This window comes from Mustela erminea, chromosome 10 (genome assembly GCF_009829155.1).
Source record: "Mustela erminea isolate mMusErm1 chromosome 10, mMusErm1.Pri, whole genome shotgun sequence".
In the NCBI taxonomy this organism is placed as follows: Eukaryota; Metazoa; Chordata; class Mammalia; order Carnivora; family Mustelidae; genus Mustela; species Mustela erminea.
The window spans coordinates 92,134,317-92,153,032 of record NC_045623.1 but is presented as its reverse complement, the minus strand read 5'-3'; the positions used below and the strand labels follow the sequence as shown (position 1 = coordinate 92,153,032).

Below are 18,716 nucleotides of genomic sequence, written 5' to 3'. Positions count from 1 at the left end.
GTCTTAGGACAGTTTCTGTGGGTCTTCCCCGCATCTCTGGAGTTACAAGTAGAGTGGTGCTACAGGACCGACTGTGTGCTAGGCGCAGCAGCGCTGGCTAGCTCCTCCTGGGAGGAAATGAGGGGCTGGGAGAGTAAGTGACCCGCACACAGTAGGTCTATTGTGTGGAAGAGAGAGAAGTGAGTGAGGCACGCCAGGATTCCCCTCTACAGTGTGGCTCAGTCTGCAGACTGGGAGCCTACCCACCGCCTAGACTCTCCTTCCCCAAAGCCTTGGAGAGACAGGACTGAGGCTGGGAGGGGGTACAAGGAACGTCTCAGTGGGTGACCACAGGCCTCTGTCTCTGCTCCATCTGATCTCCAGGAGTGCCAGGCTCCAGACTGCCTGGAGCGCTGAAAGAGTTAACCAGGAACGCCTCCCCGCTGTGGTTTTGTGGTCGAAACCATGATTGCCAGGAGCAAATTTTTGTCGTGCACAAGGTGTGTTATTAAAAGTCGGAGTTACGCTGCTGGTGAATGAAAAGTTAAAAGCCCTCATTAAGCTCCGCCTGTAAAACAGGCGGACTGGGGCTGAGACAACCCTAACGGCGGAGACTTGGGGTGCAGGACACTGCTGAGGTTCCTGCCACTGCACTGGCTGCTCTGGCCAGTGAAGTCCTGGTCAGGTACCTGGAGCCACACAGAGTTTGGGGAGGGGGGGCGCGTTGTGATCAACACAGAGGAAGGCCAGCCGGAGGAAAGGCAACGGTCTGAAACACAAATAGCATATACTGGAAGCTTTTCCTTTGGTTGAAAAAAATAACAACCAAGCATTGATTGACAGCTAACTCAGTGTGCAGTGCTTCATAAATACATTATCTCCTTTAACCTTCCCGAAGATCCAGTGAGGATGGGAGTATAAATTCAGTTTTGTCAAAGAGGGCTCTGAGACTTGCCCCAGGCTTGCTCACGATCTCAGGAAAGAACTGAGATCTTAACTGGGTCTTAACCGAGGAGCTAAAAGGATGCTCTACACCAATATGTCATCCTACCTCCTATCTGTACAGATATTGAAAAAAGATGAGATATGCCAACTGTTAACAGTTATCTGAGTAGAGGAAAGCAGGTGAATCTAGCTCTGCTTCCAGTTTTTCTCTCTGTTTTACATTTTATTTATTTATTGTGTTTTCCATACCTATGTTACTTTTGAAATGGGGAGGGTGAGGAGAGGGAGTTACTATTTTTCAAAGAGAGAATTATTGGTTCATCTAAAAATGGTGTTCTCGAAATGTGGTATCTGGACCAATAGCATCATCTTCAGCACCTGGGAACTTGTTAGAAATGCAAATTCTCAGCCTCACCCTAGACCTACTGAATCAGAAATTCTGGGGGTGGGGCTCAGCAATATGTGTTTTAACAGGCCCTCCAGGCGATTCTGATGCATGTTCAAGTTTAAAAACCATTGGCCTAGAAGACCTGGCAGAGGATTGGGAAGCAGGAGGTTCCCAGATCCTCTTCTGACCTGCCACGTAGTTGCTGGGTCAGCAGGCTGAGAGTTTTGCTGTGGGGGTCACCCTTGTGTTTGAGCCTAGCTCTGCCACATGTGAACCAGGTGACTTTTGGATAAGCTCCTTAACCTCTCAAGGTGTCAATGCTGTGTGTAAATTGGAGCTAATACCTACCCGTCCCCCCCCCCCCCCCCGGCAAATATGAGAATGAAGAGGCATGATGCTTTTATTTATATTTATTTGAGGGGGAGAGATAGCAAGAGAGAGAGCATGAGGAGTTGGGAGGGGCAGAGGGAGAGGAAGAAGCAGACTCTCTGCTGAGCAAGGAGCCTTACTGCTTGGGCGCCCCTCCCCCACAATGTGGGGCTAATCCCAGGACCCTGAGATCTTGACTTGAGCCCAAGGTAGACACCTAACCGACTGAGCCCCAGGCTGCCTTGGGCTGCTGCTTTTAAGTAACAGTTCCCTTCCCTTCTTCCCCTGTCTTCCTTCCCCTCTCAAGAGCTCAGCATTTGCGAACTGGAGCATCATAATCCTGGCTAGCTGTCTCCCTCCATTCCTTTCATCTTCTAAAAAGTCAGAGCAACTGACCTAGTGAATGTCCTGAAGGGAAATTATCTCAGCAATGTTTGGTGTTATTTCCCTGGTGGGTGGAGTGCCTGGGTGGCAAGAATTGGAAAACTCTCGAGGGCAGGGACAGCATGGTATTTACATTTCTGTCCTAGTACCCAGCACAGGGCCTATTATAGAGTAATCCTCAGTGAATGTTTGTTGAATGAATCAGTGAGTGAATGAATGAAGGGATGTGGCAGCCCGGGTTTACAGGTGGATTTCAATTTCTTTCACATCTCACTTGAAAGAGGGGGGAAAAAACATACAGGAAACTTGGACAGGAAACCAAAAGAAGAGCAGAGCATGAAAGAAGAATTCCCGTAGAGAACAGAGTTTTTCAAAGAGGAGAAAAGTGAGTTTCTGGTATAATTAGAAAATGGCACATAATTAATTTACATGCAACTAGAAGTGTTGGCTAGGGCCTGACTGCCCTCACCCTGCCCACCCAAAGCCAGATGATGAATGTTTGCCCCTCTTATCTGGGAATCTCCTAGCTTCAGGTCTTCTGCTGCTGCTAGGAAAAGCTTCTCCCACCCATTTACAGGTGGGAGAAGGTGAGGCTGTGAGTTGTCATGCAATTTGCTGGGGGCTACCCTCCAAAGTGAGTTTTAGTAATAATAATAATAATAATAATAATAATTCACATTATCACAGGCTGATTACTTGCATTATCTCATTGCATTTTCCAAAAGTAATACCTCACAAAGCTGTAAAGATGGAGTGAAACAATGACTAGATATTGTTGGGCCAGCACCCGGTACTTGGTAAGCCCTCAAGTGAATAGCAGCTCTTGTAAGAATTCTGTGAGTTTAGTACTCCCATCTTTCCCTCTTTTACAGGGAAGAAAGTCAGGGCACAGAGAGGTCAAGTTGCATAAAGTCACACAGCTCGTAACAAGCAGAGCTGAAACTGGAACCAGGTCTGTGAAGCTCTGGGGCCTACCAGGTAACCAGGAGCTCCCACTACCTCATTCAAAGTGGAGGCGCTACAGAGCCAGGACCTAGAATGGACTCCACCATGTTTCCGCCGAGGCCCCCAAAGGGCCCCCAGCCTGCGACTAAGCACATTTCACAACCTGGGCATCCAGAAACCAGATGGGTCACTGGCAAGCACGAGAACCCCGGAGCGCTCCCGTCATGCCTAGGGAACACCTTGCATGGGGCTGACTGAAAAATGATTCTTCCGGGAGCGGCTGTGGCAGGGCCTCCCTGTGGGTAATTAGTGAGTGTGATTGATCACTGCTGAGGAGGCTGGGTGGCTCATGACAGGGTACAGCAAGTTATTGGGTGTATCTGGGTGTCAACACCCAGTTCGGGTGGCCCCTGGAACTCTTCCTCCTCAGGCTGGAGGGAAATGAGACCCAGCTCACTAGATCTGCCCTGTGCCAGGCACTTTGTTTGACGGGACTTGAGCGCCCCCCCCCAACCCCTCCTTGGTGAGTTTCCTTCCCCCTTCAGCAACATTGAGGAAGAGTCCTTCCTTTTACGTCTCTGAATTTTTGACATGCCTTTGGTATAGGGCAGTGATTCAACTTGGTACCAGATAGGAAGCTAAAAGACTCAAATCTCAATCCTGCTCTATGCTGTGTCCTTAGGCAAAGTCGCACCTTCTCTGAGAAACAAGAGTTTGAAAGTCCCTTTGCACCCTACATGGAACCTAAAAGTCCTCAAATGATGGATGAGACACATTTACTTAGTCTCACTGGGAGTTTCAAGTGGCGCTCAGCCAGAAAGCTGTGGGCATCGAGAGCCCAACAGGACTTGGGATGAAATCCACTTCACCACCCTGGGCTTCCTCCATGCTGGTGCCCAGAATGATACATGGTAGAGTCAGGAGGCCAAGAGTCTGCCTGGGTGTGGAACAGCTGGTACCACACCCCTCCCGTGCTGTGGGCCCAGAGTGAGCTGCTGGAGCAAGGCCCCACCCACATGAGAGCCCCTGCATAGGCGGTTTGCACATCCCCACAGTCTTGAGACAGAGGCCTCAGGAAGGGAGGCTTATCAGCTCCATGTTCCAGCTCCTCTCTCATGATCTTGGATTTAACTCTCTCCCAAATAGAGGAGAAACTGGGCCAGGGAGGTTCTGAGGGCACAGTCTCGAGAAGGTTCTTGATGCTAGAAACCAGAGACCTTTGTTCTAAGCTTGATGTCATGCATGAGATAGTCGCTGGTTGGCCTTAGGCAAGCCAGTGGCCCTCTCTGTGGCTCAATTTTTCCTGCTATCACATGGGGGAGAGTCATACGTTCCCTCCCTACTTTACAGGGGCGTTGCAGGATCAGAGGTGATGACAAACGTATGAGAAGCATGCTGAAAAATACAACACACCATGCAAATGTGAGGGATTATCAAATCTCTGACTTGAGTTTCCTCCTTAGGGGGCTGGCCTTCCTCGAAACAAGGCAATGTAGCAAAAACCCTGGCACACAGTAGGTAGGCAAGCTCTGGGAGCTGTCCCAGGCTTAATCTTTGGATCCTGCTGCTCCTCTCCTCTGGAAGATCCAAGCTCCTCCCCACCTGCCTCCCCGCTCTCTTTCCCCCTGCAGTCCTCTTCTTGACCACGCCCCGTCACTCCCCAAAGTTCAGGCAGGTCAGGCCTCTGCTTCCTTTTCTTTGTAGCTTTCTTCACCTATCTGACCTTAGCTGTTTGTTTGTTTTTGTGGTCACGTCTGTCTTGCTATTATTAAAAATGCAAACAGCATGACATTGGGGCTGACCTTCTTGACTTGTTGGCCCAGCACAAGGCCTGGCACGTAGTAGTTACTTGACAAATAGTTGTTAAAATGAGGGAGGGATGCCACCCCTATTTATTGGGTTTTTCTTGTCTTCTACTTCCCTTTTTGGAACCTAGTGGTTAGTGGAAAAGTGATTAGTTGTGGAGTTAGATACCAGGAAGCCTGACTTTGTAACTCACTTGGCCAGTCACCTAGAACAGGTCCCTGTACATCTCTGCTGTCTATTTCCTGGTCTGTAAAGTAGAGATAATAACACATGATGTACGTGGGGAGGCCCTGAGAGATAATGAATGTGAAAGTCAAGGCAAGGGGTTATTACACTGTCTCTTTTTTGTTTTTGACATAGAACTTTGTTCACAGCCCGGAGGCTTAGGGAGGATGTTAATTTAAGAACCTCAGGCAGAGTCTCCCCTTGACTGTCATTTGGGGCTTCTGAGATGATGGTGGTCATGATGATGGTGATGATGATGGCTATTATTTACTGAGTGATTATTCTCTGGCAGGCTCAAGGCTAAGCACATTTCCTACGTTAATGTACTTAATTCTTCTAACAGCCCATGAGATTAGCCCCACTCTAAAGTAGCCAGCCCTGGTGACTCCATCACCTGACTGCGTTTTAATTTTCTTCACAGCACTTATCACTGACTAAAATTAACTCATTTACCTCCTTGTTTATGGTCTGTCTTCCCCAATTAAACTGTAAGTTCCATGGGAGCAGAGCCTTATCTGTCTTGTTCTTGGCTGATTCCCCAGGGCCTAGAAGAGTTCTTGACTGGGCACAGAGAAGACATTCAATAGACCCATTTAACAGATGAGGAAATAGCTAAGTCCTCTTGCTATCCCTTCCTCCCCCATTTCTCTTCCTCCTTCTGGTAGCAACTGAGGAGTTCTACCTTGGACAAGGGCATCAACAGACAGTTTGTGGAGGCCCTTGGGAAGAAGTCTCTTGGCCTCCCCTCTTTGTTCTGGCTTTGTCACCCCTAAGAAGGGCTCAGTCCTTAGAACTCTTCACATCTCTCACCCACCAGGCCCTCAATCCTCAATTCCAGCATTAAGAGAACAGGGTAGCAGAAGTTCTTGGATTTCTTTAGCACACAAGAGCATGCTAATCTTATCTGTAGTCAAGACTTTCTGGAAGCCAAATGCTTAGCCTTGGAACATGAAGTTGATCAGTAGCATGAGCAGGCATGGGGACCAGGATGCTGGGGCTCCCGGCTCCTGGCCAGAAACCTCCATCCTCTTACTTTCTTACTCAGTCCCTCCTGCCTTGTGTGGATGGAAAATCTCTGTCTCTCTGTCATTGAACCATTGGTTCAATGTAGTCTAAAGGAGGGGAATTTCCAGAATAAGAAAGGCATCCTGAAAGGAGACTAGCATCGGGGTGGGGGTGGGGGGATGTCTTTGAGTCCAACCGGTCCAGGTTTAGGCTGAGTTTCCACTACCTACCAGCTGAGTGATCTTGAGCAGGTGATATTACCTGTTCGAGTCTCAATTTCCCCAAGACCTATCTCTCAGGGCTATGGCCCAGAGATAAGATAGTACAGAAAAACAGTTGGCTCTATGTCTGCCTATGGTAAACACAGCAGGTCCAACAGCCACTATGTAGCTGCGACTCGACTCGGGGATCCCAGCAGGATGGATTGGAGACCCTCATCAGCCAGAAAAACCTCCTAGATGAACAGTAAACTCTGACCTTTTCTTCCTGATGGGACCTCATCATTGTCTTCCAACTTTAATTTTTAAATAGGGTAAGAGATAACTAATAGCTCCACTGACTTGTGGGGTGACCATGTCTGAAACCACTGCACAGTCCCTTGATGTCTGGCTCCAAGCTGGGTCCAGAGACCAAAATGGCTTTCGTGTATGAAGTACTTATTACTTGGCAGGGTCGCTTCTAATTTCCCATGTGGTGATGCCCCCAGTCCTCATAATCTCATGATCTTACGTGTTGGATGCTTTTATGAGACTCATTTTACAAATGAGGAATAGTGCTTCGCACTGGGGATCCCAGCTGACATGGTGGGGTTGGGGGAGGGGTCCACCACCTTTCCCTGCTTCTCCCATGACACCTTGGTTGGGGAGTTTCCTTTAGCCTGGGGCTGGGGCCAGCTACCCTGGGTCTGCTCTGTAAGTTCTTCTATTCCTGGGCCCAGGAGGCAGGGAGGAAGGGCCTCCTTCTTACTTCTCCGTCTTAATGCCCCTGATTTATTGCAGCAGAAACTCGGGGTGTGCCTCCTTTTCTGCACCTCTGAAGCAGGAAGGTTTCTATCATTTCTCTTTCCTGTGTGACAGCTCTCTCTCCCTCCCTCCCAGATCCAGTGCTCCGCACCCTGGGACCCAGGGAGATGGGGATAGGGGTGGAGCAGTGCTCTGGGCCCTGGGTGAAGCCCCTGGCAGAGCCATTGCCTGCCCGCATCCTGCCTGGGTGTGGTCTGGTTGCTGTTCCCACTCTCTGTCTGGGAACGTAGGCCCGAGCTGCAGGCCAGCATGGGGACACTTCCTTGCTCACCCACAACTCTGCCACGGTGCCTGAAATGTCACCCTTTCTTGCATTATGGTAAAATAGTGCGGCTCAGTGGAAAGCTCACAGCTTTGGTACTAGACAAGCCTGGGCTTAAATCCTTGTTGTGCTGTGGACCAACTGGGTGATCTTGGGCATTTTCTTACCCTCTCCAAGTCTCAGGCTCTCTCATTTGTAAAACAAAGCCAATGATCCTTATGTCGTAGTGTTCTAGAAGGAGCAGAGTTTAGGGATGGAGAGCATTCTAACATATTCTGGTAAATGTCAGGTGACATTGTTCCTGTGTCCCTAACATGAGAGAGTCTAAGAGGCTCATTTCAGACAGGGGGCATCAGGCCATGAAGTGCCCATTTCATCACTGGGGTTCTCTTGTCCCCGTCTAGCCACTCCCATCTTCTCGGATGCCACCCCCCTTCATACACTCTTCACTCTAAAGTGAACACACTGGAACTTTCCCACCTCTGGCCTTTGCTCACCATCAAGAGCACATTTTACAGCAGTGGTTCTCAAATGGTGGTCCCCAGACTACCAGCATCAGTGGCACCATACCTGGGAGCTTGTTAGAAATGCAAATTCCAGCTACCCCAGACTTATCAAATCAGAAATGCCCGGGGTGGAGCCCAGAAATCTGTTTTTAAAAACAAGCCTTCCACGTCGTTGTGATACCCTTCAGGTTTGAGAACCTTATCCCCAGTCACAGCCCCCATTCTGCTGGAGCTTGAGTGCCCTGGGGGCTACTCACAAACTAGGACCTTGAGCGAGCCCCCTAACTTCTGCGAGCTTCGGCTTCCTTGTCTATAAAATAGGGACAAGAAGAGCACCCGCCTTACTTGGTTGTTGTGAGAATTCAGGGAGAGAATTCATGGAAAGTGCTTAGCTTAGCACCTAAAACATGGTTGATGCTTGAAAAAGGTTAGGTATGACTTTTAATAATGACGTCATTATTATTCTGCATCATGTCGCTATCCCGATGCTCCCGCTTCACATGTCTGCATGGTATCATTCCCAGTGCCGAGGGCCCTCAAGTAAAATGTCTTTTTCCTCTGAAGACCCTCTCCTTGATCTTTTTCCTTTGAGCCCATGTGACTTGACTCTTGGGCCACCTGCCTGGTATGTATCTGAGTTTTCAGCACAGAGCTGGGTTCTGCCTCGTCCGGTGCCCTACAGCATCCCCTTCCCTTCCCCCACAAGTTCCTGGCATCTGGGCAGCTGCCCGGGCCCTCCGCAGTCCATGTTGGTCTGAAATGCCACTTCCCAAGTCCAGGTTCTGCCCACCGGCTTCCTCACCACACTCCCTAACTTGCAACGATGACCAGCCTTCTGTGTCTTTCACGGTCTGGAGAGGAACTTCTCACACTGGATTATCTAGAAACTTTGTGTTTTGCAGCTTGTCATGATTTCCTATCCTCCTTATGCTAAATCACCTTGAATAAGTATCTACACAGAAGCATTTTATTGAATCCTCTGCGAAGCTTTGCAAGGTTGGGATTAGGGTCTTGGTGTCCTAGATGAGGGGACTCAGGCCTCAGGTCGACAGCCACAGGTCATGGCCACATTTGTTATAGACCGAAAGCATCTAGCTCCCAACATCAGGTATGTTCTACTGCCCCAAGCTGTCCAAATGCGGCAGAAGAAGGGTCAAGTTGGCAAGACTGGTAACTCTTTGAATTCCTGGGCATTGGCTGGAGGCTGACCTTCCATGGACCTTCCTCTGGGACAGCCTAAATCTGACCTTCCCTGCTTGCCTTCCAGCTTCAGGTCTGTGCGACTGCTGAAGAACGACCCAGTCAACTTCCAGAAGTTCCCTTACACGAGTGAGGATGAGGCCTGGAAGACCTACCTGGAAAACCCACTGACAGCCGCCACGAAGGCCATGATGAGAGTCAACGGCGATGATGACAGCGTTGCGGCCCTGAGCTTCCTCTATGACTACTACATGGTACATTTGTGCCCACTGTGTTTTCCCCCTCTGACTGAACACACACCCTTGCTCTCAGGCCTCCTGGCCCGACAGCCCACCCCTGGCCCCACACCATGCTTTTTCTCTCCTCTGGGTCTTCCCATAGGCTGTTCCCTCGGCCCGACCCCCTCCCCTTTCCCCTGACTAGACCTTCCTCTCCGCTCTGGATCTCAGTTTCAAGGTCACCCCATTCCTTCACTGAGAAGAGGGAAGACTTAAGTTTCCCATTCTGTTTCTCTGGGGACCCTCAGCAACTCCCATCATTGTCCTTGACTCTGTCTTTTTTTTTTTTTTTTTTTTTAGATTTTATTTATTTATTTGACAGACGGAGATCACAAGTAGGCAGAGAGACAGACAGAGAGAGAGAGGGAAGCAGACACCCTGCCGAGCAGAGAGCCCGATGCGGGACTCGATCCCAGGACCCTGAGATCATGACCTGAGCCGAAGGCAGCGGCTTTAACCCACTGAGCCACCCAGGCGCCCCTTGACTCTGTCTTTAGAAAGTTGCTGACCATGCATTTTTTCCTTCATCTCCCCCATGACTGAGCTCTTGGAGGACAGGAAGCACGTGGTGATCGTTACTCAGTCCTCAGCACCCCATCCTGCTTGCCACACGCGCAGCACCCAGTGTGTATTGATGGAAGGGCTCAACGCCTCGGCCACGCACAGCCCCTCACAGCGGCACGCCCAGCCTTCTTCTTTCTGCCCCTGTCCCTTAGATCATCCCAGTTGCCCTGTCATCCCCACCCCACCACCTAGAACATGCCTTCTGCTCCCGACTCCTTTCCTTTTCTTCCCAAGGTCACTTCCCTTTGGAAGCTGGGCTGCCACATCACCTGTCCCTCTCTGGAGTGTCTGATTTTCCTTCCTATCCTTGCTGCCATTCTATGTAACGTAACCCCTCCTGACAGAGTCGTTTTGGTTCTCTCATTGTTTCCAGGGCCTTGGCCTTGACTCTAGGAGACTGTCAGCACCTGAGAACAGGATTGAGGCCCTCCTCTATCTGAGCAATGGGCAATCACAGGTGCATAACACAGTCCCAGAGCCCCTTTTCCGGTTCCTGTGCCAGACACTGCCCATGGATTCCAGCCTGCCTTCTCGCTGGGGCATAGGAGACTGAAGAATCTTTCTCAAGCTAGTACTCCAGGCAGCCCCTACCCATCCGTCTGAAATGTCCCACGATAGCAAACTTTCTCATTCTCCCTGGGCCCGGTGATTGCTCCAAGAGACTTTCCCAGATTTGAGAATGGGAAACATAAACAGCCAATTATTGAGATAGCTGGCTTTGAACTTGAAGATTTAAAGCCACCTTGTAAATAAGCCCTCAAATTTACTGACCCAAGAAATATTTTATCTACCTTACCCCAAGGGGGAACGCACCCTGTCCGTGTAAACTCACAGGCCAAGGATAGGAAGTGTGGTCTTGGATATGAGAAGGCCCCAAATTTTCTTTCTGGCTTTGGTTCTCACCCTGGAGCGGTGTGGTTATGTTACCTTACTTCCTCTGCAGTAGACCAGCAGCGTGCTGATAGCGTTTGGCCCAGGCCGATGGAAAAGAAATTTGAATTGACTATCTCAGACTGGAGACGTGGTGGGAGCCAGAATCCTTGGCCTGGCTTTAACCCCCAGCCTGGGATTTACAGGTTGGACCATAATGTAAAATCCAGTACCATCTTCCTGGGCCATTCCTAGAGCCAGAATGGTGGAGACAGGTTCTGGAGGTCATGGTTGTAGTGAAAACACCTGTCCCACCTCTCCGTTTCAAGAGGACTCTGGGTTCAGAACAGTGGGTAATAAGGACAGGGTCTCATGATGTACAGAGAGCGCTGAGTTGGGAGTTTAAGACCTGACCTGGCCACAAACAGGCGATGTGGTTTTGGGTAATATTCTTCTAAACGTAACAGTGTTTGGTTTCTTCCTGAAAGCCAGGCTCTTTGCCAGGTGCCTTCCTGCATGCTCTCCCACGGGGAGTGAGTAAGAGCCTAGGCATTGGAGTCCCTAGGCTGGGTTAGAGACCTGGTTCTGGCTTTATTAGCCAGAGGTTGAAATGACCTGAGTGCTCTAAGATATGACAACATTATAATTATGAAATTCACATTTAGATAGAGTTCTCCATGTGCTAGGTGCGGCTAAGCATGCACAGTGATCTCTGGAGTGGGTTTTACTGTTATTATCCTTATACAGATGAGAACAATGAAGCAGAGAGAGGTTAAGGGACTTGCCCCCCAGGTTACATAGCCAGTATGTGGCATATCTGGGAATTGAACCAAGAAATCCAAGAAATCTGGATCTAGAGTCCATGCTCCTAACCACTGAGACAACAGAGCCTTTCCAGGCCTCAGTTTCCTCATCTATATACTGGAAATGACATTAGTAGCTATCACAGAGTGGTGTAGAGGTTAAATTAGAGACTACACAGAAGGCACTTAATGCAGGGTCAAGTACACAAGAAGTACTAGACTGAAAAACAGCAAACAAGGGTCACCTTGCTAGCTCAGTCTGTAGAAAATGCAACTCTTAATCTTGGGGTTATGTGTTTGAGCCCCACATTGGGTGTAGAAAGTACTTACAAATAAAATGTCAAAAATAAAAACCAGCAAGGGGCACCTGGGTAGCTCAGTCATTAAGCAGCCAACTCTTGATTTCAGCTCAGTTTATGATCTCAAGGTTGTGGAATCAAGCCACATGTCGGGTTCCTCCTCGGGAAGTCTGCTAGAGATTCTGTCTCTCCCTCTTCCTCTGTCTCTCCGTACCCCCCTCCCTTTCTCTCTCTCTCTCTCTCAAATAAATATATAAATCTTAAAAAAAAAAAAAAAAGCGAGCATTATTTTTACTACTAAATCTTTAAATACCCTTGAAGTAAGTATTATAATTCCCCACTTGAAATATGAAGAAACTGAGTCTCATAAAGGTAGAGTCATTCATTCAGAATGAATTCATAGTACTTTTAATTGGTAAAGTTAGAACTTAAGCCAGATCTGCCTGACTTCAAGTTCCTTGATGCCCAGCTGCCAATCTTAGGTTAGTTACTTCTCACTCTCTAACTTGGGACTCAGGCTGAACGATGGCTTGCCCACTCCAAAGAGCGACAGATTTTCCCCCAGTGACCAAGGCAGCTCCTCTGTCTGGCCAAGTCCACCGGACGGGGGTTATCTTGCCATAAATGTATAAATCCCTCTTTTCTCTCCACTCAGGGCCCCAAGGAGAAGCGGATCCTGTCCTCTAGCACTGGGGGCCGGAACGACCAAGGAAAGAGGTGAGGTTTGCCCAACCCCCCTCTCAGCCCTTTTCTCATGCTCCCCTCCACCTATGGGCTCTTAACCATCAGGCAATGAAGGCTCAGTTCCTAGGGCCCACCGGACTCTTAGGGCCCATGGAAGTGTTAGAATTTATTTTAAAATCAGAAGAAAACAATGAATATAATCCAACCTGGATTACACCTATCTTTATGCCAGTGCAGTTGTAAAAGGTATTTTAAAATACTTTTTATGGAGGAAGGAGTCTGTGAAGGCCAGAGCCTAGGGCCCACCAAGTGATGATGAAACCCTGGTCCATGTGAGAGGCTCACACACACTCACAGGAAGCCTGCAGCCCCTGTGGGCTAGAGTTTACAGAAAACAAACTTCAAAGCCAAGGTCCAGGAATAAGCCCTGAAGACAGCTTTTCTATCCTAACTCCAGAACCCCCCTCCCTGTGGAGGGAGACCTGGCCTGGGGGAGGGGCACCTGGATTCTGATACTTCTTTCCTCTGGCTCTCTTGGGCCTCTTCCCTGGTATCCTGAGCGCCTCGGGGCACTGATGTTTCCCTCCTCTTAGAAGGCAGCCCAGGCCAGGCTTACTGCTAGTGCCTTCCGGAAAATCCAAGCTGCTAAGGCAGGCATTACCGCTCACACAGCCGGCTCAGGGCCCCTCCAGGATAGGAACCGTAGAGTTATGCATGGGCCTTTTCTGAAAGCCAATTTTTAAAAATGTTGTTAGCTTTTTTGATTACAAAAGTAATACCCGTTGGCTACAAAGTATTCAAACTCTATAGAAATGTAGAAAGTAAGAGTTTCCTGTAAGCCTACTCCCTGCCCACCTTAACAGTTTGGAGTGTATCCTTCTAGACCTTTTTCTCAACATATATTAACTGTACCGCATTAACTGTAATATCCATGTCCCCTCCTCCCACACATACACACACACTGTGTAGATAACTTCCCAGTTGTTTTAAGGTGGGGACATTTGATTCTGGATAAGAAATAAATGACCTTTCAGTTTTTAAAACGACCAAGTACCGTAAAAGATAAAGCAGATGTTTGTTCCCCTCTACCCTGAGCCCTCCTCCCTGCTCATCCCTGTGACAAATTGGCTTATTACCGCGTCTTGCTTCATGCATATTGGGAAGATCTAACGTTACGTGGGATTAAAGGTCAGTGGGTCTGCATGATGGTCACCCTCCTGTCCAGATGAGGGTCCCCTCGCCCCTCAGAGAGAAGAGGTGCACTCACCCAGCCCTCCTCTCTCCCCAGGTACTACCATGGCATGGAATATGAGATGGACCTCGCTCCCCTTGAAAGCCCCACGCATCTCATGAAATTCCTGACAGAGAATGTGTCTGGAACCCCAGAGTACCCAGATGTGCTCAAGAAGAATAACCTGATGAGCTTGGAGGGGGCAGTGCCCACTCCGGGCAAGGCAGCTCCCCTCCCTGCTGGCCCCAGCAAGCTGGAAGCTGGCTCTGTGGACAGCTACCTGCTGCCCACCAGTGATATGTACGATAACAGCTCCCTCAACTCTTTGTTTGAGAGCATTCCTGGGGTGCCACCCACACAGCGCTGGCAGCCTGACAGCACCTTCAAAGATGACCCACAGGAGGTGAGGGCCCACCCCCTCCCCCGTACCCCTCACAGCATCCCTGGATATGTGCATGCCTGTGCAGAAGGAGAGAAGACAGAGAGGAGATCAGAGGTTTGGAATCCTGGGAATAAAAAGTCCTAGAGCTGAGGCAGGTCTGCCATGTACTGTTGTCCCAGTTGTACACTGCATAACCTGCACAGCTATATGCGACATCTCTGGGATGAGGCTCCAGCAGCCCAAACGTGGCCATTTATTCTCTCTGAATTGTGTTTCTCTGCAGTCGCTGCTCTTCCCAGATATCCTGAAAACGTCCCCAGAACCCCCGTGTCCAGAGGACTATCCCAGTCCCAAGAGGTAACTCAGCCCCTCTGGAACCTTGGCCACTTGGACGGTAGGCAGAGGCTACAGACAGAGCCTCACACCATCCCCAGAGCAGGCATCGTCAGTGAATGAAAAGAGGGGAGTGAAGGCACGTGAAAGGAGAGAGGCAGATTTCCACGCTTCTTTCTTGGGCTGTGAGAGGGAGCTCAGAGCCCTGTTAAAAAATTGAGGTTCTGTTGCCCTTCATCTCCCCTGAGGCTCTGTCTCCCCTCAGGGCTCTCTCCAGTTTCCATTATTTGTTATTCAGCAAGATTGTGGCTCAATGAAACCATTAAATAGAAACTCCAAAAATGAGGAGACTGAGGCCCAGGGAGGTAGAATGGTTTCCCTAAGTCCCACAGCAAATCCACAGCACACCCTCTGCCTCCTACCGCACTGCCTTCCGGGATCCTCCTGCCTGATTGCTCAAGCCTCACTGTCCTCCCCCTCTCCTCCCTGCAGTGACTTTGAATATACCCTGGGCTCCCCCAAAGCCATCCACATCAAGTCAGGGGAGTCGCCAATGGCCTACCTCAACAAGGGCCAGTTCTACCCCATCACACTGCGGACCCCGGCAGGCGGCAAGGGCCTTGCCTTGTCCTCCAACAAAGTCAAGGTATCTTGTCCCTGGAGCAGCTTGGCTAGGATGGTTGGGTCGGCCTGGACTGACAAGGACCCTAGGGAGAGGGTGCCCCTGCCATGGAGTGGGGGACACAGAGGCGAAAGGGCAGGAGGGCTGCACCAGGGCCCTGGAGGGGACTGGGACTGCCTGGGCCTCTCCTGAGGCTGAGGGTCACGGCGGCCCCCTGTGCTTGCAGAGTGTGGTGATGGTGGTCTTCGACAACGAGAAGGTGCCCGTGGAGCAGCTGCGTTTCTGGAAGCATTGGCATTCCCGGCAACCCACTGCCAAGCAGCGTGTCATCGACGTAGGTGAGAGCCCCCCCCAGGCCCCCTTCCCATTCTCTTGGACACTCCCTGTTTCTCTCTCTCTCTCTCTCTCTCTCTCTCTCACACACACACACACACACACACACACACACACAGCCCAATCAGGCCTTTCTGGCCCTGCCCCCTTCCCCAGCCTCCTGTGATCTCTGCAGGACTGAGTTCTCACCCCAGCTGCCTGCCTGGCCCCGGTCTGCAGGTCCTGCACTGAGGGGGGTTTGCAGGGATTTGCATCTGTGGGCTGGAAGCAGGGGCCTCTTTTCTGTTTGCTTTGGGGTAAACAGTGCCCTAGAGACCCCAGGAGTGTCTGATAAATAGACCCCTGGGAGGCTGGCCTTTTTGTCCCCCTGGGGGTTGGCCTTAGCCCATTGAGATACAAATGCCTAAGACAACAGGAGCCCCATTTGGAAAGTTGGAAGGACAGTGCAAGGCAGTTCTGCTTTGGGAGCTGGGCCCCTGGGGTTCTGTCAGCTAGGAGGGGGCCTGGGGAAGGGACACAGGGAAGGGACTAGGGTGCTACCTTATCTCTGTCCTGGGCCCTGGGATGTGTGGGAGGCACCACCCATCCTCTGGCCTCCAGGTTCTGACTCCATCACTCTTTTCTTGACTGTGTGACCTGTGTCACCTCCCCTTTCTGGGCCTCAGTTTCTCCAGCTGTCAAGTGGGATAGGGCCAGCTGCCCTTCCTGCATCCAGTGCTGTCTCTTCTGCCTTGAAGTCTCATGCGCTGGAGAACGGATCACTAGGGACACTCCCATGACTTGTCTGAGAGACCACACAGCCAGTGGGCAGGAGCCTGTGTCGAGGGGCCAAAGCTGAGTTCCAGTCCTTGCTGTGCCTTTTTTTGAAAGATGTGGGACCCTGGCCAAGTGACCAGACTTCTCTGAGCTTCATTTTCTTTCCACATTTAAACTGAGGATTCATTGTGTCCTTGTGAGGATCGAGTGAGGGCTCGCCATCCTGTTCAGTGAGTGGTGGCCATCCCACGGTTTGCTCACTCTCCGTCCAGTAGCTCGGCGTGAGGAGTCCTGGACTTACTAGGCCCCTTACCATCGCTGGCACCGCTCTTACTCCTTCTGCTGCTACTGTTTCTGGGAGACCCTCTGAGTCCCAATCCCGCTGAAAATGCAAACCTCCGCCCAAAAGTGATGAGGGCCCAGGCCTAGCTGGCTAACTTAGGGATTCTCTCTGGGGTTTGGGCATATCTGCTTCCCAGGCTGGACCTCAGTTTTCCCATCTGTAACCCAGGCACGACCATCAGTCTCCCCTGCCAGACTGAAGCATGGTTCTGTGGGGAGAGGGTAAAAATCCCTGCCAGGAATTAGACTCCACTCCTAAAAGCCTCCTTCCCAGCATGTCCCCAGACCCCTTTCCTCCTGACTCTCCTTCTGGTCCCCTGTGGTTCCAGCGGACTGCAAAGAAAACTTCAACACCGTGCAGCACATTGAGGAGGTAGCCTACAACGCCCTGTCCTTCGTGTGGAATGTCAACGAGGAGGCCAAGGTCAGTGCATGGCCGTGGCAGGGCTGGGTACCTCAGAAGTCCCCAAGTAGGGAACTAGAATTGTGGTAGCTGCTCTGATGAGAGCACCTGTGGAGGGGGCAGGATACAGAGTGGAAGAGAAGCGCAGGCTTCTAGAAAGGCTAGGCCTATGTCCCAGCCCTGTGACCTTGGACCAGTGCCTTGCCTGTAAATTTGGGATCCAACGATATCTCCAACTGAGGGGGTTCACATGAGGATCACGTGCGATAAGTAAAGGGTAGAGGCCGCCCTGGCTCAGCAACAGGGGCTGTTGTGGCGAATCGCACCCACCCATTCACCAGATGGGAAAACCGAGCCACGTGCGAGGTCACACAGCCAGCCACCCATGACGCCAGGTTTCCCAACTTGCAGGCCAGTCAGGGGTGCAGGAAGAATGCTTTGGGTTCTGCTAGAGGAGGCCGAAGTCCCAGTGACTTCATTTCTTATGTCCATAGAAAGGGAACAATAGTCTGCCTCCGGGGGTTGTGGTGAAGATTCCCTAGAATCATGCACGTCTCAGAGACGGGCCCAGTGCCAGACCCATCCGAGAGGCCTGAAAGTGGAGCCTCTGGTGATTTTTTTCATCCCAGCCGCTTAGTGCCCAAGGCCAACTTGCTGTGTGCCTCTGGGCCTCTCTGTGCCATGCTTGGTTTCCTGTTTGGAGAGCCTGCATTGTGGAAAGGGCACTGGTCTGAGAGCCGGGGCTGGGTGACCTTGGGCCTGTCCTTTGTCTCCTTGGGCCAGGCCCACCCTCTCAGACCAGGGTTGGGTCGAGCTCATGGCAAGGACTTTTCTGGCCTGGACAAGCTGGAGGGCTAGCCTCACGGGCCTGGGCCGCCGTGGCTGCCTGGAGAAAACAGAGCTGAAGGGGGCTCTGAAAACACAAAGGGAGGCACAAAAGTGAGGGATTATTCGTTTTCAAACAGATACCAGGGGCTGAAGGAGGAGCTGGGGCCTCTGGTGCCGGGAGGCGGGGAAAGAGTTTCGTCGGAAGGGAGCGGTGGGTTTCGGTTGGGATTTTCTCACAGGCCCTGAAGCCCCCAGGCGTGGGTCTTTCTCAGGTGTGAGCTGGGTGGGAGCTGCATTAGGGCTGAGTTGGCTGAGGGGGAGGTATGTCTGGTATGCGTCTGGGGGCCTGGCCCCCACAGCCAAGGAGGGAAGGGGGTCCACAAAGGCCCCATACCCCACCCCTACCTGGGCAGGTCAGGATCACTTCCAAGGGAAATGTCCCAAGGAACAGTGGCCAGTCTGGAGTGAGATCTGGCCCTGGCACCCCAGGGAGGAGTCAGTCAGGTAGGCAGTCACCAGGCGAGCCTGCCAGGGAGTCTCTGGGCTGGACTCACCCCACCGTCGGCTGGGCCTCCTAGGCTTTGAGTTGAGACTCCAGTGGTCCCACTCACCGCAATAGGTCACTGCATGCCAAGCCCGCTAGGGGCGCCACGTGCCCTCACAGCCACATGAAGTAGGTTTAATTATCCCCATTTTGTAGGTAAGAAAACTGAGGCTCTGTGAGGTTAGTGCACTCGTCTAAAGCCACATGGCCAGTGAGTGACTGAGTCCAGCTTCCCAACCCCAGGCCGGGTGGCTCCAAGTCCAGGCTCATTCTGCTGGCATGTGGAAACATCCGCAGCTCCCCTCTCTGCCCAGAGCCCCTGTCTCCTTGGCTGTAAAAGGCGGGGGACAGGTCCAGTGATGGCTGCAGCTGGTAGGCAAGGGCGCAGAGGGGCAGGGTCTCACCCCT

At 51.2% G+C, this 18,716-nt stretch overlaps 1 protein-coding gene across 1 annotated transcript in view; it reads left to right on the top strand.

Moving 5' to 3' along the window:
• The window catches only part of GRHL3 (grainyhead like transcription factor 3), a 34,363-nt gene that overhangs the window by 2,861 nt on the left and 12,786 nt on the right, over positions 1 to 18,716 (top strand). Inside the window, exons 2-8 of the mRNA XM_032302869.1 lie at positions 9,104 to 9,290; positions 12,506 to 12,567; positions 13,823 to 14,168; positions 14,431 to 14,504; positions 14,973 to 15,126; positions 15,329 to 15,440; positions 16,863 to 16,957. Of these exons, the coding sequence (XP_032158760.1) occupies positions 9,104 to 9,290; positions 12,506 to 12,567; positions 13,823 to 14,168; positions 14,431 to 14,504; positions 14,973 to 15,126; positions 15,329 to 15,440; positions 16,863 to 16,957 (1,030 nt within the window). The remainder of the gene's footprint in view (positions 1 to 9,103; positions 9,291 to 12,505; positions 12,568 to 13,822; positions 14,169 to 14,430; positions 14,505 to 14,972; positions 15,127 to 15,328; positions 15,441 to 16,862; positions 16,958 to 18,716) is intronic.